The 18,064-nt window shown below is 45.8% G+C and overlaps 1 protein-coding gene across 1 annotated transcript; it reads left to right on the forward strand.

The window, feature by feature from the left end:
- The first annotated feature begins 1,738 nt into the window (after positions 1-1,738).
- Positions 1,739-10,452, forward strand: BPIFA3 (BPI fold containing family A member 3). The gene is made up of 7 exons (XM_043479800.1): positions 1,739-1,969; positions 5,657-5,807; positions 6,818-6,925; positions 7,795-7,944; positions 9,142-9,226; positions 9,648-9,711; positions 10,231-10,452. The coding sequence occupies exons 1-7, from the start codon at positions 1,846-1,848 to the stop codon at positions 10,263-10,265; spliced, it is 717 nt and encodes a 238-aa protein (XP_043335735.1). The 5' UTR covers positions 1,739-1,845; the 3' UTR covers positions 10,266-10,452.
- The last annotated feature ends 7,612 nt before the right edge of the window (positions 10,453-18,064 follow it).

Genomic DNA, 18,064 nt, shown 5'->3' on the forward strand with positions numbered 1-18,064 from the left:
AAGGCAATGCCAAAGAATGTTCAAACTACCACAAAATTGCATTCATCTCACATGCTAGCAAAGTAATGCTCAAAGTTCTTCAAGCCAGGTTTAACAGTACATGAACCGTGAACTTCCAGATGTTCAAGCTGGATTTAGAAAAGGCAAAAGGACCAGAGATCAAATTGACAACATCTGTTGGATCATTGAAAAAGCAAGAGAGTTCCAGAAAAACATCTACTTCTTTATTGATCATGTCAAAGCCTTTGGCTGCGTGGATCACAACAAACTCTGGAAAATTCTTCAAGAAGGGAATACCAGACCATCTCACCTGTCTCCTGAGAAATCTGTATGCAGGTCAAGAAGCAACAGTTAGAACCAGATATGGAACAACAGACTGGTTCTAAATTGGGAAAGGAGTACATCAAGGCTACATATTGTCACCCTTCTTATTTAACTTATATGCAGAGTACACTATGCAAAATGCTGGACTGGATGAAGCACAAGCTGGAATCAAGATTGCTGGGAGAATTATCAATAACCTCAGATATGCAGATGACACCACCCTTATGGCAGAAAGCGAAGAAGAGCTAAAGAGCCTCTTGATGAAAGTTAAAGAGGAGAGTGAAAAAGCTGGCTTAAAACTCAACATTCAGAAAACTTAGATCATGGCATCTGGTCCCATCACTTCATGGCAAATAAATGGGGAAACAATGGAAACAGTGAGAGACTTTATTTTGGGGGGCTCCAAAATCACTGCAGATGATGACTACAGCCATGAAGTTAAAAGATGCTTACTCCTTGGAAGAAAAGCTATGACCAACCTAGACAGCATATTAAAAAACAGAGACATTACTGTACCAACAAAGGTCCATCTAGTCAAAGCTGTGGTCTTTAGAGTAGTCATGTATGGATGTGAGAGTTGGACTATAAAGAAAGCTGAGCACTGAAGAATTGATGCTTTTGAACTGTGGTGTTGGAAAAGACTTTTGAGAATCCCTTGGACTGCAAGGAGATCCAACCAGTCCATCCTAAAGGAAACCAGTCCTGAATACTCATTGGGAGGATTGATGCTGAAGCTGAACTTCCAATACTTTGGCCACCTGATGCGAAGAACTGACTCATTGAAAAAGGCCCTGATGCTGGAAAAGATTGAAAGCAGAAGGAGAAGGGGATGACAGAGGATGAGATGGTTGGATAGCATCACCAACTCAATGGACATGAGTTTGAGTAAGCTCCGGGAGTTGGTGATGAACAGGGAAACTTGGGGTGCTACAGTCCCTGGAGTCGCAAAGAGTTGTACACGACTGAGTGACTGGACTAAGTTGAACTGAACAGAGACCACCATTCTCACTATTTCATGTATTCAGTCATTCAGTCATCAATAAACAATCACCAGCACTTAATTTCTAGCAAGCAAGCATGGTGGTAGACATTACAGACGATCCTGCCCTTAGGAAAAATCCTAGTCCAATTGGGAAGCCTGAGATTAACCATCCTCACCCATTCATTCATTCATTTATTCACTGAAGAGTCACCAACACCCAGCCTGTGCAGAGTCTGGGAGAGGACTCCTGCTGGATGACCCAACAGTGGGCTCTACTGGGTGTCTCCAAGCAACCAGGCTTCCCTCTGGATCCCTGGCCTCACCCCAGTGTTCCACCTGCTGCCCTCACCATGTGAGCAAGCCCCGGCGGCAGCTGCCAGAGCCCATCATAACACCTCCCCACAGCATGCTGGAGGCTAACTCTGGTGTCATCTTCCTACCAAAAACCATGAGTCCATTCATCCCGGTGGCCACCCTTGCAGCCATCCACCTGTGTATCAACTGATCTTTCTTGATACCCACAGGTCCCAGAACCCAGGATGCATTCTGTCTGGAGGCTCCTGGTCCTCCTCGGCTTGCTGGCCTTGCCCTCAGCCCTACACAAGCCACAGCAGCCTGGCCTGGCCAAGACCCACACAGACAGCAAGTCGGCTCTGGCAAGAAGTAAGCTAACCTCGTGCTCTGCCCGCCATCACAGGGAGGGTGGGAAGGCATTACCCAGCTAGATGAGCTGGGATCAGTCACTCACCCGCTTTTCTTCCTCTTTTTCATAGACCCGAAGTACAAAAAAAATTGAGGTTGAGTTGATCATATGCCTATTCATAACACATCGTCATTATCAGGCACCATGGCAAGGCCCCTCTTGTGTTTTTTGTTATTTTCCCCTCAGTCTCTTATTATTCCCCTCTTCCTTGGCAGGCAATGCAGCATGTTTAATATATGTGTTTTTAAATGCTCATATCCTTGTAAAACATAGGTTGGCCATAATGGTTGTTCTGGTTCTTCCATGACATCTTAATGATGTCAATAAATAAGTTGGTGCCAACCCAATAAATAAGATTTCATAAACAAGACTTCATTTTTTTTTTTTTTTACTGTTTTTTCTGGACATTGTGCTGTTGACATCTGTTGCTTCATATTAGTGCAGAAAAGTCCATGAAATTTGTCCACTTCACCACCACTTGTCCATTTCCCTAGGGATGATCACTTGAGTTGTCTCTAACTCCCCGCTATTATAAACTGCACAGTGATGAACATTCTCACATGTATTCCTTTTAGAAGCTGTAGGAGAATTTCTCTGGGGTATGTCCTAAAGGGAGATGTCTGGGCTCTAAGGAAGATGCAAACTGAATTTAACTAAAGACTGCTAGGTTGCTCTCTAGAATGATTACACCCATTCCAGTAACAAACAAGGATACCTCTGTCCTCATGTTTCCCAACACTGGAGAGAACCCACCTGTATCAGTCTCCTTGGGCTGCCATAGCAACATACTACAGACCGGGGTGCTTGAACCACAGACATTTATTGTCTCACATCTCTGGAGGCTGGAAGTTCAAGTTGCCAGGGTTGGTTTCTGGTGAAACCTCTCTTCCTGGCTTGCAGAGAGCCACCTTCTCACTGTGTCCTCACCAAGCCTTTCCTCTGAGTGCACACAGAGAGTGAGTGAGTGAGTGTACTTTGGTGTCTCTTCTTCTTAAAAGGACACCAATCCCAGTGGATTAAGGCCCCACCCTTATGACCTGGTTTAAGCTTAACTCCTCCCTCGAGGCTTCATCTCCAAATACAGTCAAATTGGAGTCTGAGGCTTCAATATGTTCATTTGGGGAGGGGTAACGCAATTCAGTACATAATGTCATCTTTCTAAATGTCTGCTAGCCTGTTTTGTTTTGTTGTGTTGTGAGCAATATCTAATTGTTTTAGCTTGACTATCTGATTAGTAGGAACTTTGAGCACCATATCTTTTCTTTTTTAATTTTATTTATTTATTTATGACTGCACTGGGTCTTCATTGCTGTGTGTGGGCTTTCTCTAGTTTCCACAAGTAGGGGCTACTCTTCACTGCAGTGCATGGGCGTCTCATTGCCTTGGCTTCTCTTGTTGCGGAGCACAGGCTCTAGGCATGCAGGCTTCAGTAGTTGCAGCACGTCAGCTCAATAGTTGCAGCTTATGGGCTCTAGAGCGTGGACTCGGTAGTCGTGGTGCATGGGCTTAGTTGCCCTGCAGTATATGGGTCCTTAGCCAGTGAATTCTTAACCACTGGACCACCAGGGAGGTCCTGAGCATCACCTCTTAATTTTTTTAGCCATTTTGACTTCTTTGAATTCCCTGTTCTTACCCTTTGCCCATTTTTCTATTTGCTTTGCATTCTTTAAATTCTCTTTGATTTGAGGAGACGTTAATTTATTTGACGTTAGTCCCTTGTCAGTCTAAGCACTGTTAACATTTCTCCCAAACTGTCATCTGTTAACTTTGTTGGTAGATGCTTCATTGAACAGGAATATTTTCAAACTTACATGTAAGATTTTAATCCATTTGGAGGTAATCTTTATGTATATTTATATACATAAGTTAGAGATTCAACTTCACTTCTCTCCATATGAGTCCATTTTCTCAACTCATCTACTAAATGATTAAGTTTCCAAACACGTGGATTCCCTTTTAAGTTCTGTGTTCTGTTTCCATACCAAGAACATAGTATTTTAAATACTATGCCATTTCATCTGATAGAACTTTCTTCTTCCAAATGAATTTTAGACTGGGTTTAGTTCATTGAAAAAGAAAAAGTAATCTTCTGGAAATTTGATTAGGATTTCATTGAATTTGTTAATGAATTTAATGATATTTTTGCAATATTACATTATCCAATTATAAATTTAGTATACCTTTTCATTTATTCAGATTTTATTTTATAACCCTTAATAGAATTTTAAATTTCAGTAAATGTCTTGAGCATGCTTTGTAAAATTGATTCCTAGAGATTTTGTGAGTTTTGTTGCCTCAGTAAATATTGCCTGATTTTCTTTTATATTTTCTAGTTGGTATTGCTGGTACACATGAGAGGAAAGTTGTTGATTTTTGAAAATTAATCTGCTACCCCAAAGTCTTATGGTTTATTAGTTCTAGTAATTTTTCTTATTTATTTTGTTCAATTTTCTGTCTAGAGTATTACATCATCTGTAAATAGTGGCAGTCTTTTCTATTTTCTTCTAAACCTTATAGTTCTTGTGCCTTTTTCTTATTTTGCAGTATAGCCAAGGTCTCCTATAGGGATGGGAATATATCTAGAGTTCTTCACTAAGTATATTTTCTATAGGTTTTTGGAATATAGTTTTTATTTTGTTAAAGAAGTCCCTTTATATTCCTAGTTTCCTAAATGTTTCTTAATCATAAATCCATATTAGCCTTTAACAAGTGCTTTTCTGCATCTAAAAATTATCATTTTTACATCTATTATGTTAATATGATAAATTATATTAACAGATTTTCTTATGTTAAACCCATCTTAGCATTTCTGAAATAAATATTATATTTTATAATGTATGATAATTATATCTTTACAAGCTACTATTTTATAATGTATTTTTGTAATATACTATAATGTATCTATAACGTATCAAACTAAAATTTATATTTTGTAATGTCATGTGATATTTTTATAATGTACTATTAGATTTGTTAGCTAGTCATTTATTTAGGATCTCAGCAAATTTTTCATATATAAAATTGATACATAACTTCCCTTATACTGTTCTTTTTTTTCTAATTTTTTATTTTTAATTGGAGGATAATTGCTTTGCAGTGTTGTGTTGGTTTCTTCTGTACGACAACCTGAATCAGCTCCAAGTATACCTGTGTTCCTTCCCTCTTGAGCCGCCCTCACACCACTCCATCCCACCACTCTAGGTCATCAGTCTTGTACTGTTCTTGAAGCAAGTTGTACTAGCCTCATAAAATGAATTTTGCATCTTCTTCTTTTTCCATTTACTTTCATAATTACGTTTTTATAAAGTTGGGTAAGAGTCTTCCATGAAACCAGGGACTCTTTGCGACCCATGGACGGTAGCCCACCAGGCTCCTCTGTCCATGGAATTCTCCGGGCACAAGTACTGGATACTGGAATGGGTTGCATTTCCTACTCCAGGGGATCTTCCTCCAGGGATCAAACCTGGGTCTCCTGCATTGCAGGCAGATTTCTTTACCATCTGAGCCACCAGGGAAGCCCCCCAGTAGATCACTCGGCAAGAAGTGGGTGCTGCAGCCTGCAACCTGGGCCTCCTGGCTCCAACAACTGCCCCCCCCCCCTTTACCAGGACATCATGCAATGTCACTGGTGCCATGTCCATTTCCAGTTATTGCCCAGGGCCTCATGAAGCACGATACAGAGGGCCGAATCCAGAACATTCACCTCCTGGACAGTCTGAATGCCTCTGGGCAGATGGCCCCGGGGATGGTGGGCTGGCTAATCGGCAGCATGAGCCTTCATCGCGATCAAGAAAGCAGGTGAGATCCTGAACACCATCCCTGGCCCTGGGAATCCTTAAAAGGCTCTGGGTCAGAGGGCAGAGTTGAGGGCATGGAGGTACAAGCCCTGTGAAGAAGGAAGGAGGGAAGATGAGTTGGGGGTGGTCACTGGGGAAGGCAGCACAGCATAGTCATTAAAGCCAGAGGTTTCGGGAGCAAAAGTGTCCTCATTTACATCCTGGCACTCCCACCAACTTTGGGGAAATTGCTGGACCACTCTGATCTCATCTATGACATAGGTACCCAGAGCACAGTCCAGATAACATCTGGAGTGCCATAGGAACCAAGGGTTAGAGTCAGACATTTGAACCCCACTTTATTGCTTAAAAGCTGTGTGACCCTGGGCAAGGCATTTGAGCTCCAAGCTTCAGCCTTGAGTCCCATCAGTGAAATGGGCATAATGACCCCTGCCTCCTGGGGTTGTTAGGGGCTTTCCCCACAGCACTCATAGCCACTGCATAGCCACTAATGAAACAACTGCATAGCCGTTGGTATAATTAGTCTCGCAGAACTGGGCCTGTCCTTCACTTCCACTTGCCCTGCTTCCTCTCAATGGATGCAGGTCTCAAAGCTACTCAACTGTAACACCTGCTGTGCCCTTGACCTGCCTTGTCTGTGATCTGAATCCCTCATTCCCTCCACTTTAATGAGCGCCAGTGCTCATCACCTTGATGTATGAGGCCACAATCACTTCCCTTCATTCATTCCTTTAAGAGTCATCCTCTGAGAGTATTAGGCTGGCTCTGAGAACAAGCCCAGTGGCTGGGTCTCCAGTTGGCCGTGGATTTCACGAGACAACTGTATGGAGCTATTAGGGGCGCTTGGGGTCAGCTTGCAGCCCAGGACTCCTACTGGGAGCTCTTGCCTGCAGAACATCTGTAAAAGGATCTGACTCCAAACCCAACTGCCAGCCTTGTCTGTCAACCCAAGGTCTTGAGGTCTAAGGTCCTTCAGCACTGGTGGGGGCCTTTTTCTCCTTCCTTGTGTAGTGCCAACATTACCAACGCTCAGCTGGACTATGGTGGGATCCGGATGTCTTTCCATAAGGAGTGGTTCACAGCAAACATCTCACTTGGATTTGACATTGACTTGAGACTGTGAGTCATATAGAAGCAGGGTCTAAACGGCACTGCTCCTCTTCATTGGGAACCCGGGAGCGGAGGCAGGCAGATTTTGGCCATTTGGGGAACCCAGGTCTTTCTGCCCCAACTTGGTTTCAAATCCTGGTTTCCAAACTCACTTGCTGTGTAACCTCAGGCAAGTCACTTCACCTCTCTGAGCCTTGGTTTCTTCAACTGAAATGTAGATGGTGATCACTGATAAGTGGAGACAGGTCCTTTGCTCATTTAAACTTACATGAGTTCCCTACAACGCCCTTTAAAAAGAGAAACACTTTAATGATCTCAACACCCTTCCCTCTGCCTGTTTATCCTTTAACATTTGCTGCTCCCCAGGAAATGGAGGGCTCCACTAAATGGTAAAGATTTTTAGAATAAAATTAAATCTTTATTTTTTAATTTCCAGAGGCCCCCTCCCAGAAAGTGTTAGTCACTCAGTCGTGTCTGACTCTTTGCCACGTCACAGACTGTAGCCTGTCAGGCTCCTCTGTCGATGGGATTTCCCAGGCAAGAATACTGGAGTGGGTTGCCATTCCTTTCTCCAGGGGATCTTCCCAACGCAGGAATTGAACCCGGGGCTCTTGGCTTGCGGGCAGATTATTTTACCATCTGAGCAACCAGGGAAGCCCAAAGGCCCCCGAATCTCATCTATTTAAAGGATTTTTGGAAGCCACTCAGGCTAGTAACATTTTTCTCCTTAATCACTGACAACAAAATTTAACATCCAGGCACCATGGAGCCCCACTGGGCTGGTTTGGCAAAAAAGCCACTCTCCATGTTGGCTGCTTTCTCCTCCTGCTCTTTCTCTGTCTCCTGCCCTTCCCCCTCCTCCTCTCTCTCATCCCCAGGCCCTTCAATAACCACATCGTAAAGACACACGAACGCATGAACCTCTCTGTGGAGTTCTGGCTGGAGAAAGATGAGTTTGGCCGGAGGGATCTGGTGATAGGCAAATGCCACGTGGAGCCCAGGAGTGTCCACACGACCTTCCTCACTGAGTAAGATCCCAGCCACCCCCTCCCAGGGCTGGGCGCCTTCCCAACCGGCACTGGCTTTGGTCTCATATCTCCACCATCTCCTGGAAAACCCCTAGACTGATCTCACCCTTTCCCCCAGATCTCTTCCTCCTCTTGCATTCCCATCCCGGGGATGGCCCTGCCACCTGCCCAGAAGCCAGCCTCTTCCTCCCCCTCCCCACAGGCCATCTTCACCAGGTCCCATCAGTGACCACCTGGCAACCCTCACCCGCCCCCTGTCTCTCCATCCCCACACCCACTGGCCAGGCTCATAGTCCACTTTCTGAACCTCCTCCGGCTTTCCCTGACTCAGACCTCACTGCCTTCATTCCGTTCTCCCCCTGCAGCAGGGGGATTTTCTGGTCTTCATTCTCCGCCTGCCCAGAAATACGGTCTTGTTCTTCACCCTCACCTCTGCTTCAAACCCTCCAGTGGTTCTCCAACACCCTCTGGATAGAGAGCAAACTCCTGGATGTCCCTCAAGGCCCTACTTGTCCTGTCCCACGCCGCACTCTGCAGCCCTTTGCCCTCGAGCCTCTCTGAGGACTCCCTCCATCAGTATGATATATTTTCATGCCACTGTGCCTTTGTACATGCTAGTCCTTAGGCCTACGCACCCCTCCCTTCTCCTTTAAAGCTCCTCCTCATCACTCAGCCAGTCGACAGATACTTGAGAACCTACTATGTGATAGACATGGTGCACTTAATGCTAGGGATATAGTAGTGAACAAGATAGAAAAAAACAGATCTAAATGAAGATCTGCAGGCTGGCTGACCAAGTGAGTGAATCCCAACAGACTATGAGTCCCTCAAGGGCAAGATCTGTGTCTGATTTCTCTCCATAATTCCAGATGGCTGAAAGCAACTAGGTCCTCAGAGTATGTCTGTTCATTTATTCATCATATATTCACTGAATGCCTAGATCGTGCCAGACATCCATGAAGAGGACTGTGGGGTGTGGCTACTGATCTGGTTCTAATCTAATCAGCGCTGAACTAGCTGTGTGACCTTGGGCAAGGCACATCACTTCGCCCTTTGATCATTGCTTACAGTGACACCTCTCATGTAGAGCTGGCTGAGGAGTCAATGGTTGTGTGAGATGTTCTCCACACACAGCCCCTGACATTAGTGTTTCCTGTATTTATCTGTTCTGTGCGATATACCCACCTCTCTTTCTAGAGCTATCCCACCAAAGGTGAATCCTTTTCTCCGCAACTTCAGAGACAACCTGGAAAAAGTTATCCCACATCTGATAGAAAGTCAGGTAAGTTTGAGAAAAAGGGTTTTCACCTTGGGCATCCTTGAGTCTGTGGGTCAGGGCATATATATTGGCATTTCATTGAAGAAATGGGTCTTTAGAACCTGGGAAATCTCCATTAAAATGTTCAGTTTTGCCATCTACTGGCTGTGTCCTTAGGCAAGTGACTTAGCCTCCCTGAACCTCAGTTTCCCCATCTGTAACATGGGAACCATCACACTCTCTATTTCACGGAAAGTCACAGAGATTCAGGGGGACAAAGCAGAGTAATGTGGTGCATGGCTCCTGGCAAATAGTTGGCACTCAATACAGGGGAGCCACTCTTGCCATGATTCCTTGTTGAAATCCCATGGCTCCCAGCCACAGGCCCTCCAGCTTTCTTCTTCCAGTCCCTGGTCTGACCCTTCTTTCTGTGCTGGTGGCCCAGGTGTGTCCTCTGATTGACGAGATACTCAGGCAGCTGGATGTGAAACTGTTGAAAAGCCTCATGGGTAAGTGAGCACCTGTGTCCATTTGGTGGGGAGGACTGAAGATGGGCAAATGGACAAGAGAGCTGCCCCTGCTTCAGCTCCTATGGAGGCCTTCTGATGGGTGTCTGAATGTGCTCTGAGGACACTTGGAGGTGAATGTGTGACCATGACCATCACTGTCCCCAAGTGAGGTGGGACAGTGGAGGGCACCCTTACCTATCAGGCTGTACCCCATCAAACCTCCAGGTCACCAGAGCTGGCCCAAGATCTCCACTCAATCTTTAGGGAGCACTGACCCCCCTACCTGAGCCCACCTGAGCCCCAGTTGCAGATAAACAGATAAAGTCCCTGCCTTCAGGGAACTCACTGTGAATGGAAGACACAAGAAGTGAATAATTAGATATCGTTTGAAGAGCTTCATTGCAAATGTTCCCAGCACTAGGCCTTGGTCAGCATGGAAGGATGAGAGACCCCTTCAGTGTGGACCTGGGGAGTGAGGGGCAGACACTTGGTGACTGATTCTGCCTCTTCTCCTTACAGAACAGGATATTGCTTATGAACTCAACCAACTTTGAGTCCAGCCAACCTTCCATGAACTAGACTTGAGTGCCCTCCAGCAGCCACTGATGATTAGAGGGAAATAACACACTTGGAGACCTTAAGTCTCCCTTACAGTGGGGCTTCTGATGCCCCAAAAACTTGTACCACAGGTTCTATGGACATCCTGTCCTCTTCCATAATAAATTCTAACTCTGAAGAGTGCAAAGGGCCTCCTGAGTAGGTCCTGAGGTTTGGGTTCCAGAAGTCAGACCTGATGAAGATCCATCCCAAGACTGGATATACCTGGGTTTGCTCATCAACCCAGAAATGACACAGAAAACATCATTTCTTATCCTGTAATTGGCAGCCAGTAGCCCCCATCCATGAATCTGCTCATCAGTGCAGGGAGGGTCCTGTTGAGATTTCCCATCCTCTCATCCATTCAACCCATGTTTATTGAGCACCTGGCTTCCCTGGCGGCTCAGATGGTAAAGATTCTGCCTGCAATGCAGGAGACCTGGATTTGATCCCTGGGTTGGGAAGATCCCCTGGAGAAGGAAACATCAACCCACTCCAGTATTCTTGCCAGGAGAATTCCACTGACAGAGGAGCCTGGAGGGCTACAGTCCAGGGGGTTGCAGAGAGTTGGACATGACACTTTCACTTTATTGAGCATCTAATATGTGCCAACCACTCTGCTGGATTCCAAGGGAGTAAAGAATGGTGACAGAGTGGTAAAGTAGAAACACTTGCACCAAACAGATCTGAGTTCAAGTTCTAATCAACCCAATAAAAAGTTCCATGATGAGCATGTGCATCAAGGTTGCCAGTGACCACACACCCTCCTCCACCCGCCCCCAGCATAGACCTGGCACATTTACTCATGATTAGATGATGGGTGAGTCCTGGTCTTAGGACTCCCTGGCTGTGTCAGGGACAAGGCACTTCACCTTTTGGTCTTCCTCCCCTGCAGAAAGGGGATAGAGATCTTGCAGGACATGGAGCAACAGGAGCCAGCACACTGCTGGAGGGAGGTGAGTCATAACTCCACTTTATAAAACTAGGTGGCAGCATCTCCAGAAGGGCAACATATTCCTCCCTCTGACCCAAAATCCCGCCCCTAAGTACAGAAATATGTGTCTGTGGACACCACAAGACCTGTCCAAGATTGCTCGTGGCAGCCATAGTCCTAAGAGCCCCAAAGCGAAAACTCCCTAAGTGCACATCAAAAAAAATGGATAAATACAGTGGATAGATAAATAGCTTGTGGGACGGTCACCTGCAGAATGCTCTACAGTAAAGATCATGACCTGCACTCACTCTACTGCATGGATGAATCTCACACACCTGATAAAGCCAGGCTCCAAAACACAGATCTCCCATCTATGTGAAGCTCAAATACAGCAGACCTAATCCATGCAGTCAGCAGTCAAGAAGGTGTTATGCTCGGGGAGATGCTTAGTGACTGGAACTAGAGGGAGGGGCTCTGCAGGGCTGACGCCATTCTGTTTCTTGATCTGGGTGCTCATTACAGGGAAGGTGTTCAGTTTGTGAAAGTTCATTGAGCTCTTCGCTTATGTGCGTTTTTCCCACTGGTGTTATACTTTAACCAAAAATTTTTATTTTGAAAATAAAAACTATTTACCCTGCAGGATATTTGCAGGAATGCACAAAAGCAGTTGCAGTATGATTAGCATGTGCTAGGTCCATGGGAAGTGCTTATTAAAAATCCTTTAATTTGTTGTTAATAAGTTGATTAATGACTATTCAATTCTTTTTTTTTTTTAAGTTGCAGCGTGAGAACTCTTAGTTGCAGCATGTGGGACCTAGTTCCTTAATCAGGTATCGAACATGGGTCCCGCATTGGGAGCTCAGAGTCTTAGCCACTGGGACCACCAGAGAAGTCCCTCAGTTCTTAAATATAGATTCCTGTCCTCCTCCACCCAAGCCAAGGAAGAGCATACTGAGAAATAAAGAGGAAATAACACACACACACAATTAATAGCAGTAACACACACATTTAAAGACTCAGCATATGCCAAGCTTGGTGCTCAGAGCTTGCATCCAGCATCTCATTAAATCCTCACAGAAACCGCATGAAGTTCAAAACTGTTGTCCTATTCAAAACTGCTATCCTCACACAGCCAGGAAATGACCAAGCCAACTGCTCTCAAGCAGCCAGACTTCAGAGCCCACAACTTTGACCACTATGAACCCCCCACTTCAGTCTTCCCTCCCAACATCCCTGCACCCATCTACACACCCCCTACACTTAGGGGAAAGTGATGAAATATTCATTCAGCTTGACTGACAAGCTCAAACAAGGAGGTGTCAACAGCTCAGAGATGAGAATGGGGCAAGCGATACTCATGTCTCCATCTTTCAACTCAGACTCCCTAATCCAAAATGCCTCACCAGGGATTTGCAACCCTAAACGCCCACGTTCACACAAAAGATTCCCCTTGACAGCCTTGAGTTTACGGGATTTTCCTGCTCATGATCTAAAGAGCAAACACGGGAGGGCTGGACCTCAACCTCCGGCAAGGTTGCCTGGTCCCTCGGTGAAAGCAGCTTTTGTCCGCCTTTCTTCTGACCCCTGCCAGGAGTGCCTTTCTCAAGAGCCCTCCTCGGGTTTCTTGAATTCTGGTGGTATTTGTTTTGTTTTGTTTCATTTTAAGGTTCACAGAGCTGTGGACTCATCATGTTTTCTCCTGGAGAAGCTTGGTGCACAATGGATCTCTAATATGATACTGGGGCCTGGGGTAGTGGGTAATTGAAGCAGAAATTCAGCCCCAAATACTCGGATGCTTGCTCCAGACCCTGCCCCCTATACTTGTAACAACTTCCTCTCCCTTCCATACAGAGTTCTGGCTCCCAGGGGACAAAGCTAGCATCCCACACCCAAGTTCTGGAGAGCAGACCTTGCACAATTGAAAAATAAAATGAACTCTGCCCTTTAAAAAGGGATCTCTTGATTCACAAAACAATGCCAGTAAAGACTCCCCAACACAATCACAATCTGATATGTAGGATGAAAAGGGCACAACCTCCAGTTTGTGAGAAACACAATGAGAAGGCAGTGGCATCACCAACGTGGAAAACACTGTCTTGAAATGTTAACTGGGTGTCCGTCTACACTTCTTGATGCCTCATGACCCTTGTCCTGCTCGGGGCAGGGAAACCAGCCACACCGGTGCAGCCGGGAAGGGCAACTTGAGCAGAAGCTAAGAGAAGGCTCTTGAGTCTCGGAAGCCTGGGTCTCTGACAAAGCATCAGTGACAAAGAACAGACGAGTGGTTGCCAGTTGCAGGGGCGGGAGGGAGTCAGGAGGAGGGAAGGAGTGACTCTGAAAGGGCGTCATGAGTGTATTTGGGGGGTGATGGAAATGTTCTGTAGTAACCTGATTATTATTGTGGCTACATAAGACTATTCATGTGTTAAAACTCATTGAATTATACACCCCCCCCCCAAAGTCAATTTTACTGTAGGTTGATTCTTTTTTAAGCCTGAGTTTTTCAATTTCAAAATGTGGGACATAGGAGAATAGCATGTATATGACTGTATTATAGTATAGTCTAATGCTATACATTAAGAATAGCATGTATATGGCTAATCGAAGGAAGGTTTCCTGCCCCCCAGACTAGAAAATCTCCCCTGTTGGTGGAGTGTGTGAGTCCAAGAGAAACTGAAGAGAACATAGTTGTAGTGGGTTCTGAGAAGTGTCTCCCGCTTCTCCCCAGGCAAACCTTGGCGTGAGAGGAGGGCCAGCAGAAACCCCAGGTCAATGTGGGGGATTCCAGAATGGGTAGGATCTGTGTCCATGTTCCCTTCCAGACCCAGGAAAGATGGCAGGACCCCAAGGAAAGAAGGTCAACTGGAAGGTCATAGTCCAGACAGATGGGCTAAGGTAGCCCCCCAGGGTCCTGCCTAAGGCCCAAGGAATTGCGACACAGAACACTTTTGGGTGTCCAGGAAGAGAGTAAAAAGTAAAGGTTAAATTTGAAGGGATGGAATTTCCCTGATGTTCCAGTGGTTAAGAACCCACCTGTTAATGCAGGGAATGCAGGTTTAACCCCTAGTCAGGAAACTAAGATCCCACATACCACAGAGCGACTAAGTCTGCCTGCAGCAATGACTGAGCCCATACCTGGCAATGAAAGATCCCACAGGCTTCAGCCAAGACCCAGTGCAGACAAATAAGAGGGAAGGAACAGGGTGGGGGTGGGAGGGAGGTTCAAGAGGGAGGGGACGTAAGTTTACCAGTGGTTGATTCATGCTGTTTTATGGCAGAAACCAGCACAACACTGTAAAGCGATTATCCTCTGATTAAAAATAAAAGAGAAAATATAATTTAAAAAGTTAATTTGAAGGGGCTTTTAGGGTGGAAGGGAAACGCAGCATCTAAGCATCGAGGAACCAAATGGTATGTGGCTGTCTCTACATTTTCAGTCAAAACAAGGACAGGGCATCCTCCTTCAGATGCTCTGACACAAATAAAGCCCCTGGAACAGAAATAAAATTCCAGGGGGGAGTGGGGACCGTTCTGTTATTCAGCAAAATGATACTTGAAATATTAAAATCTACATACATTAGGGGAAAAAAAAAACATGTAGGGAAGTTCCCTGGTTGCCTAGTGGTTAGGATTCAATGCTGCTATTATGCAGGCCTGGGTTCAATCCCTGGTCAGGGAACCATCCCATATCCCCAGTGGCAAGATGCAGCCAAATACAATACATGAATAAATAAAGGGATTATGTATTTAAAAAGAAAACCATGTAGGGACTTAATAATCCACCTTCCAATGCAGGAGACATGGGTTTGACCCCTGGTCTAGGAACCAAGATCTCACATGCCAAAGAGCAGCTAAGCTCAAGAGCTGCAACTACCGAGCCCGCACACTCTGGAGCCTGTGCACGACAACTAGAGAGTCCACACACTGCAACAAAACATCCCACCTGATGCAACTAAGACTCAGCAAAGCCAAATAAATAAAATATTTCTTAATGTTTAACTTGAAAAAAAAAAAGAAAACCATGTAGACACATGAGCTTATGAACTGAACATAAACCCCCTCCTTAGACATTATCCCCCACAGCCCTGGGATGTAGATACTTACTTCCCATTTTACAGATGAGGAAACTAAGGTTCAAAGGATTGGAGGGACTTTCCCAGAGTCATAGGATTTGAACCAGGGCGATATGTGTCCAAGGTCATCCCCTTTCTGCCATAACACAAATATAACTTCCTAGCTTGGCTGTTAGCTGTCCAATAACAAACTTGAATCATTCCTTGACTTATCTGCCTCTGTTTCCCCAAAAGATAGTAACAATGTGACCCAATCCAGAAAAGCTGCACCAAAATAACAAAAAAGGGGACCCCACTGAGGGTGACTGTCAACACACAGGCTGTAGGAACAGTCTAGTGTGTGCTTGAATGGATAACTAAGTCCAAAGCCACAGCCTCCTAGAAGCATCAGCCAGACTCAACAGGAAGCAGAAGTAGCTCCTGCGACGGTCTGAAATGAGGGGAGGGCAGCGTGGCTCACTGATTACCGGGGCATCGGACACGGGGGAGAATTCTGATTCCACCACTCACTCCCCCGTGTGTTCCTTGGCAATAATCACCCTCTCTGAACTTTAGTCTCCTCTGACATTTGAGGTTCAACCATATCAACCAATCATGTCAAAGATGAAGTTCATGTATGGAAAGCATCCGGCACATAGTAGGTACTCAATAAATGTGCATTTCCTCCTTCACTCTCTGCTTTTGCTTTTAAGGTGTTTGGTTCCACAAGGCAAGAGCTGCTCTCACTGGACTAAGGGCTGGAACTCCCTAAGCCTCATTTTTTTCATCTGTACAACAGACTCCAAAGACCCAAGGGGTAGGAACAAATTCCTCATGCCTTCATTTGGGGAAGGGAAGAAAAAAGGGTAAGGGTAGAGAACAGGATGCCACACGATCCCTCAGGCCTGGGAGACCGGGTAGCCTTTTTCAGGTTATACAAGTGGGAACATGATATTCACAGATGGAGGGATGCAAAATGGTCAGAGCACACCCAAGGCATCCTCATCTTAGCCCAGTGATCAAGAGAAAGGACTGGAGCATGGATGCCTGGGCTCCATGCCCACCGTGAGACTCTGGACGTGTCACCTCACACTCCAAGCCTCAGTTTTCCCCTTCGTAAAATGGACGTATTCATTCCCACCCCACACAGGGCTGTGAGGATTTGTGAAAGGCTGGATGTGAAAAATAGCAATGCTGGGCCTGACATTTAGGCAGAGCTAGGCAAGCCTTAGCTGTTGACACTGTTTTTATTGTGATTATTATCCAGTAGCTTGAGTCCTAATGACACTGACCAGGGTTCTTGGCCTTCCTTAGTCAACAGAAATTGACTAGGGGCCAGACAATAAATTCAGGCAAGGCTTTACTGGGGCGCCTGCTAACAGGAGGGGCAAGTGAAAATAAGTAACAGGCTCCCTTGCTCCTTCCCCCCCTCCCCGAGGCGGGGCATGCTGGTTCCTTCTATGGGGTGAGGGTAGGGGGTGTGTCCAGGGGTTGGGCTGGAGGGGGGCTTAGGTGATCTGCCCACCCTTTTGGTGGTGTGGAGTGCGGAGGGTATGTGCAGTACCCTGCTTTTGCTTCAAACCCCCTTGTTTTGGTTCTCAGCCTTTCAGAAGAGGCAGTTGGGTTTTTGGTCTTTTTGTATCTTATTGTCCATAATTTGCCCCAAATTATGCCCCAAACTGCAGATGCACACAGTTATTTTTAGTCCCTTATAGTTTCTTTGTATCTTGTTACTCAAAGAGACATTTGTCCAGGAGTAAGCACTACAGCAACTAACCCTGTGGTCATCTTCTCTGTGTCCTTGGGCACCTGTCCCTACTGGGCCTCAGTTTCCACCTCTGCAAAGAAGGAGCAGCAACCCCTCCCTCCAGTGTTCTGTGAAGATGTTTAGCTCCCAGCATGTGACTGTCAAGCAATTGAGATTCAGAAGTCAGGAGACCCCCCACTCTGGAACCGAGGGGTGCCCCAGATGTAGGGAAATCAGAGACAACTTGATTCTTTTTCTACATTGGATATGAGACTTTGGCCACCTGATGTGAAGAGCCAACTCATTGGATAAGACCCTGAAGCTGGGAAAGACTGAAAGCAGGAGGAGGGGACAAGAGAGGATGAGATGGTCAGATGGCATCACCAACTCTATGGACATGAGTTTGAGCAAACTATGAGAGATGGTGAAGGACAGGGAAGCCAGGTGTGCAGCAGACCATGGAGTTGCAAAGAGTTGGACAAGACTGAGCAACTGAAAAACAATGACAGTGAGACTGGTGGCGCTTGTGGTTAAGAACCCACCTGCCAAAGGAGAGGTGAGAAAGGTGGGTTCGATACCTGGGTCAGGAAGATTCCCCTGGAGAAGGAAATGGCAACCCGCTCCAGTATTCTTGCCTGGAGAATCCCAGGGACAGAGGAGCCTGTCCTGGGGTCGCACAGAGTCAAACATGACTTAGCGAGTAAACAACAGTGAGACTGAGGTCCCTCCCAGAGCTCCAGCAGCTGCCTCTCCCGGTGTTCCAAACGTAATCTTCAGGCCACCTTGGAGCCAGGGTTCCCAGCCTCAGCCCCACTCACAAAACCATGAAATCTTGAGTAACATCCCCATCTCATTTTTCTGTTTAACTTGTCAATCAAACAGCTTAACGGCCCCACCTACTAATGTGACTGGCAATTATTTACTTTGGAGAGCCCTGAAAGACACCAACAGATTGCCGAATTCTGAATTATCTATAAATCCATCTCTCGATCACTCATTTCCTGATTTCCACACTATAAAAAA

Source organism: Cervus canadensis, chromosome 10 (assembly GCF_019320065.1).
Source record: "Cervus canadensis isolate Bull #8, Minnesota chromosome 10, ASM1932006v1, whole genome shotgun sequence".
Classification (NCBI taxonomy): domain Eukaryota; kingdom Metazoa; phylum Chordata; class Mammalia; order Artiodactyla; family Cervidae; genus Cervus; species Cervus canadensis.

Coding starts and splice junctions, on each gene's coding strand:
- BPIFA3 (XM_043479800.1), top strand. CDS start 1,846: ATGCATTCTGTCTGGAGGCTCCTGGTCCTCCTCGGCTTGCTGGCCTTG. Junction 5,808..6,817: donor CATCGCGATCAAGAAAGCAG/GTGAGATCCTGA, acceptor TTCCTTGTGTAG/TGCCAACATTACCAACGCTC. Junction 9,227..9,647: donor CACATCTGATAGAAAGTCAG/GTAAGTTTGAGA, acceptor CTGGTGGCCCAG/GTGTGTCCTCTGATTGACGA.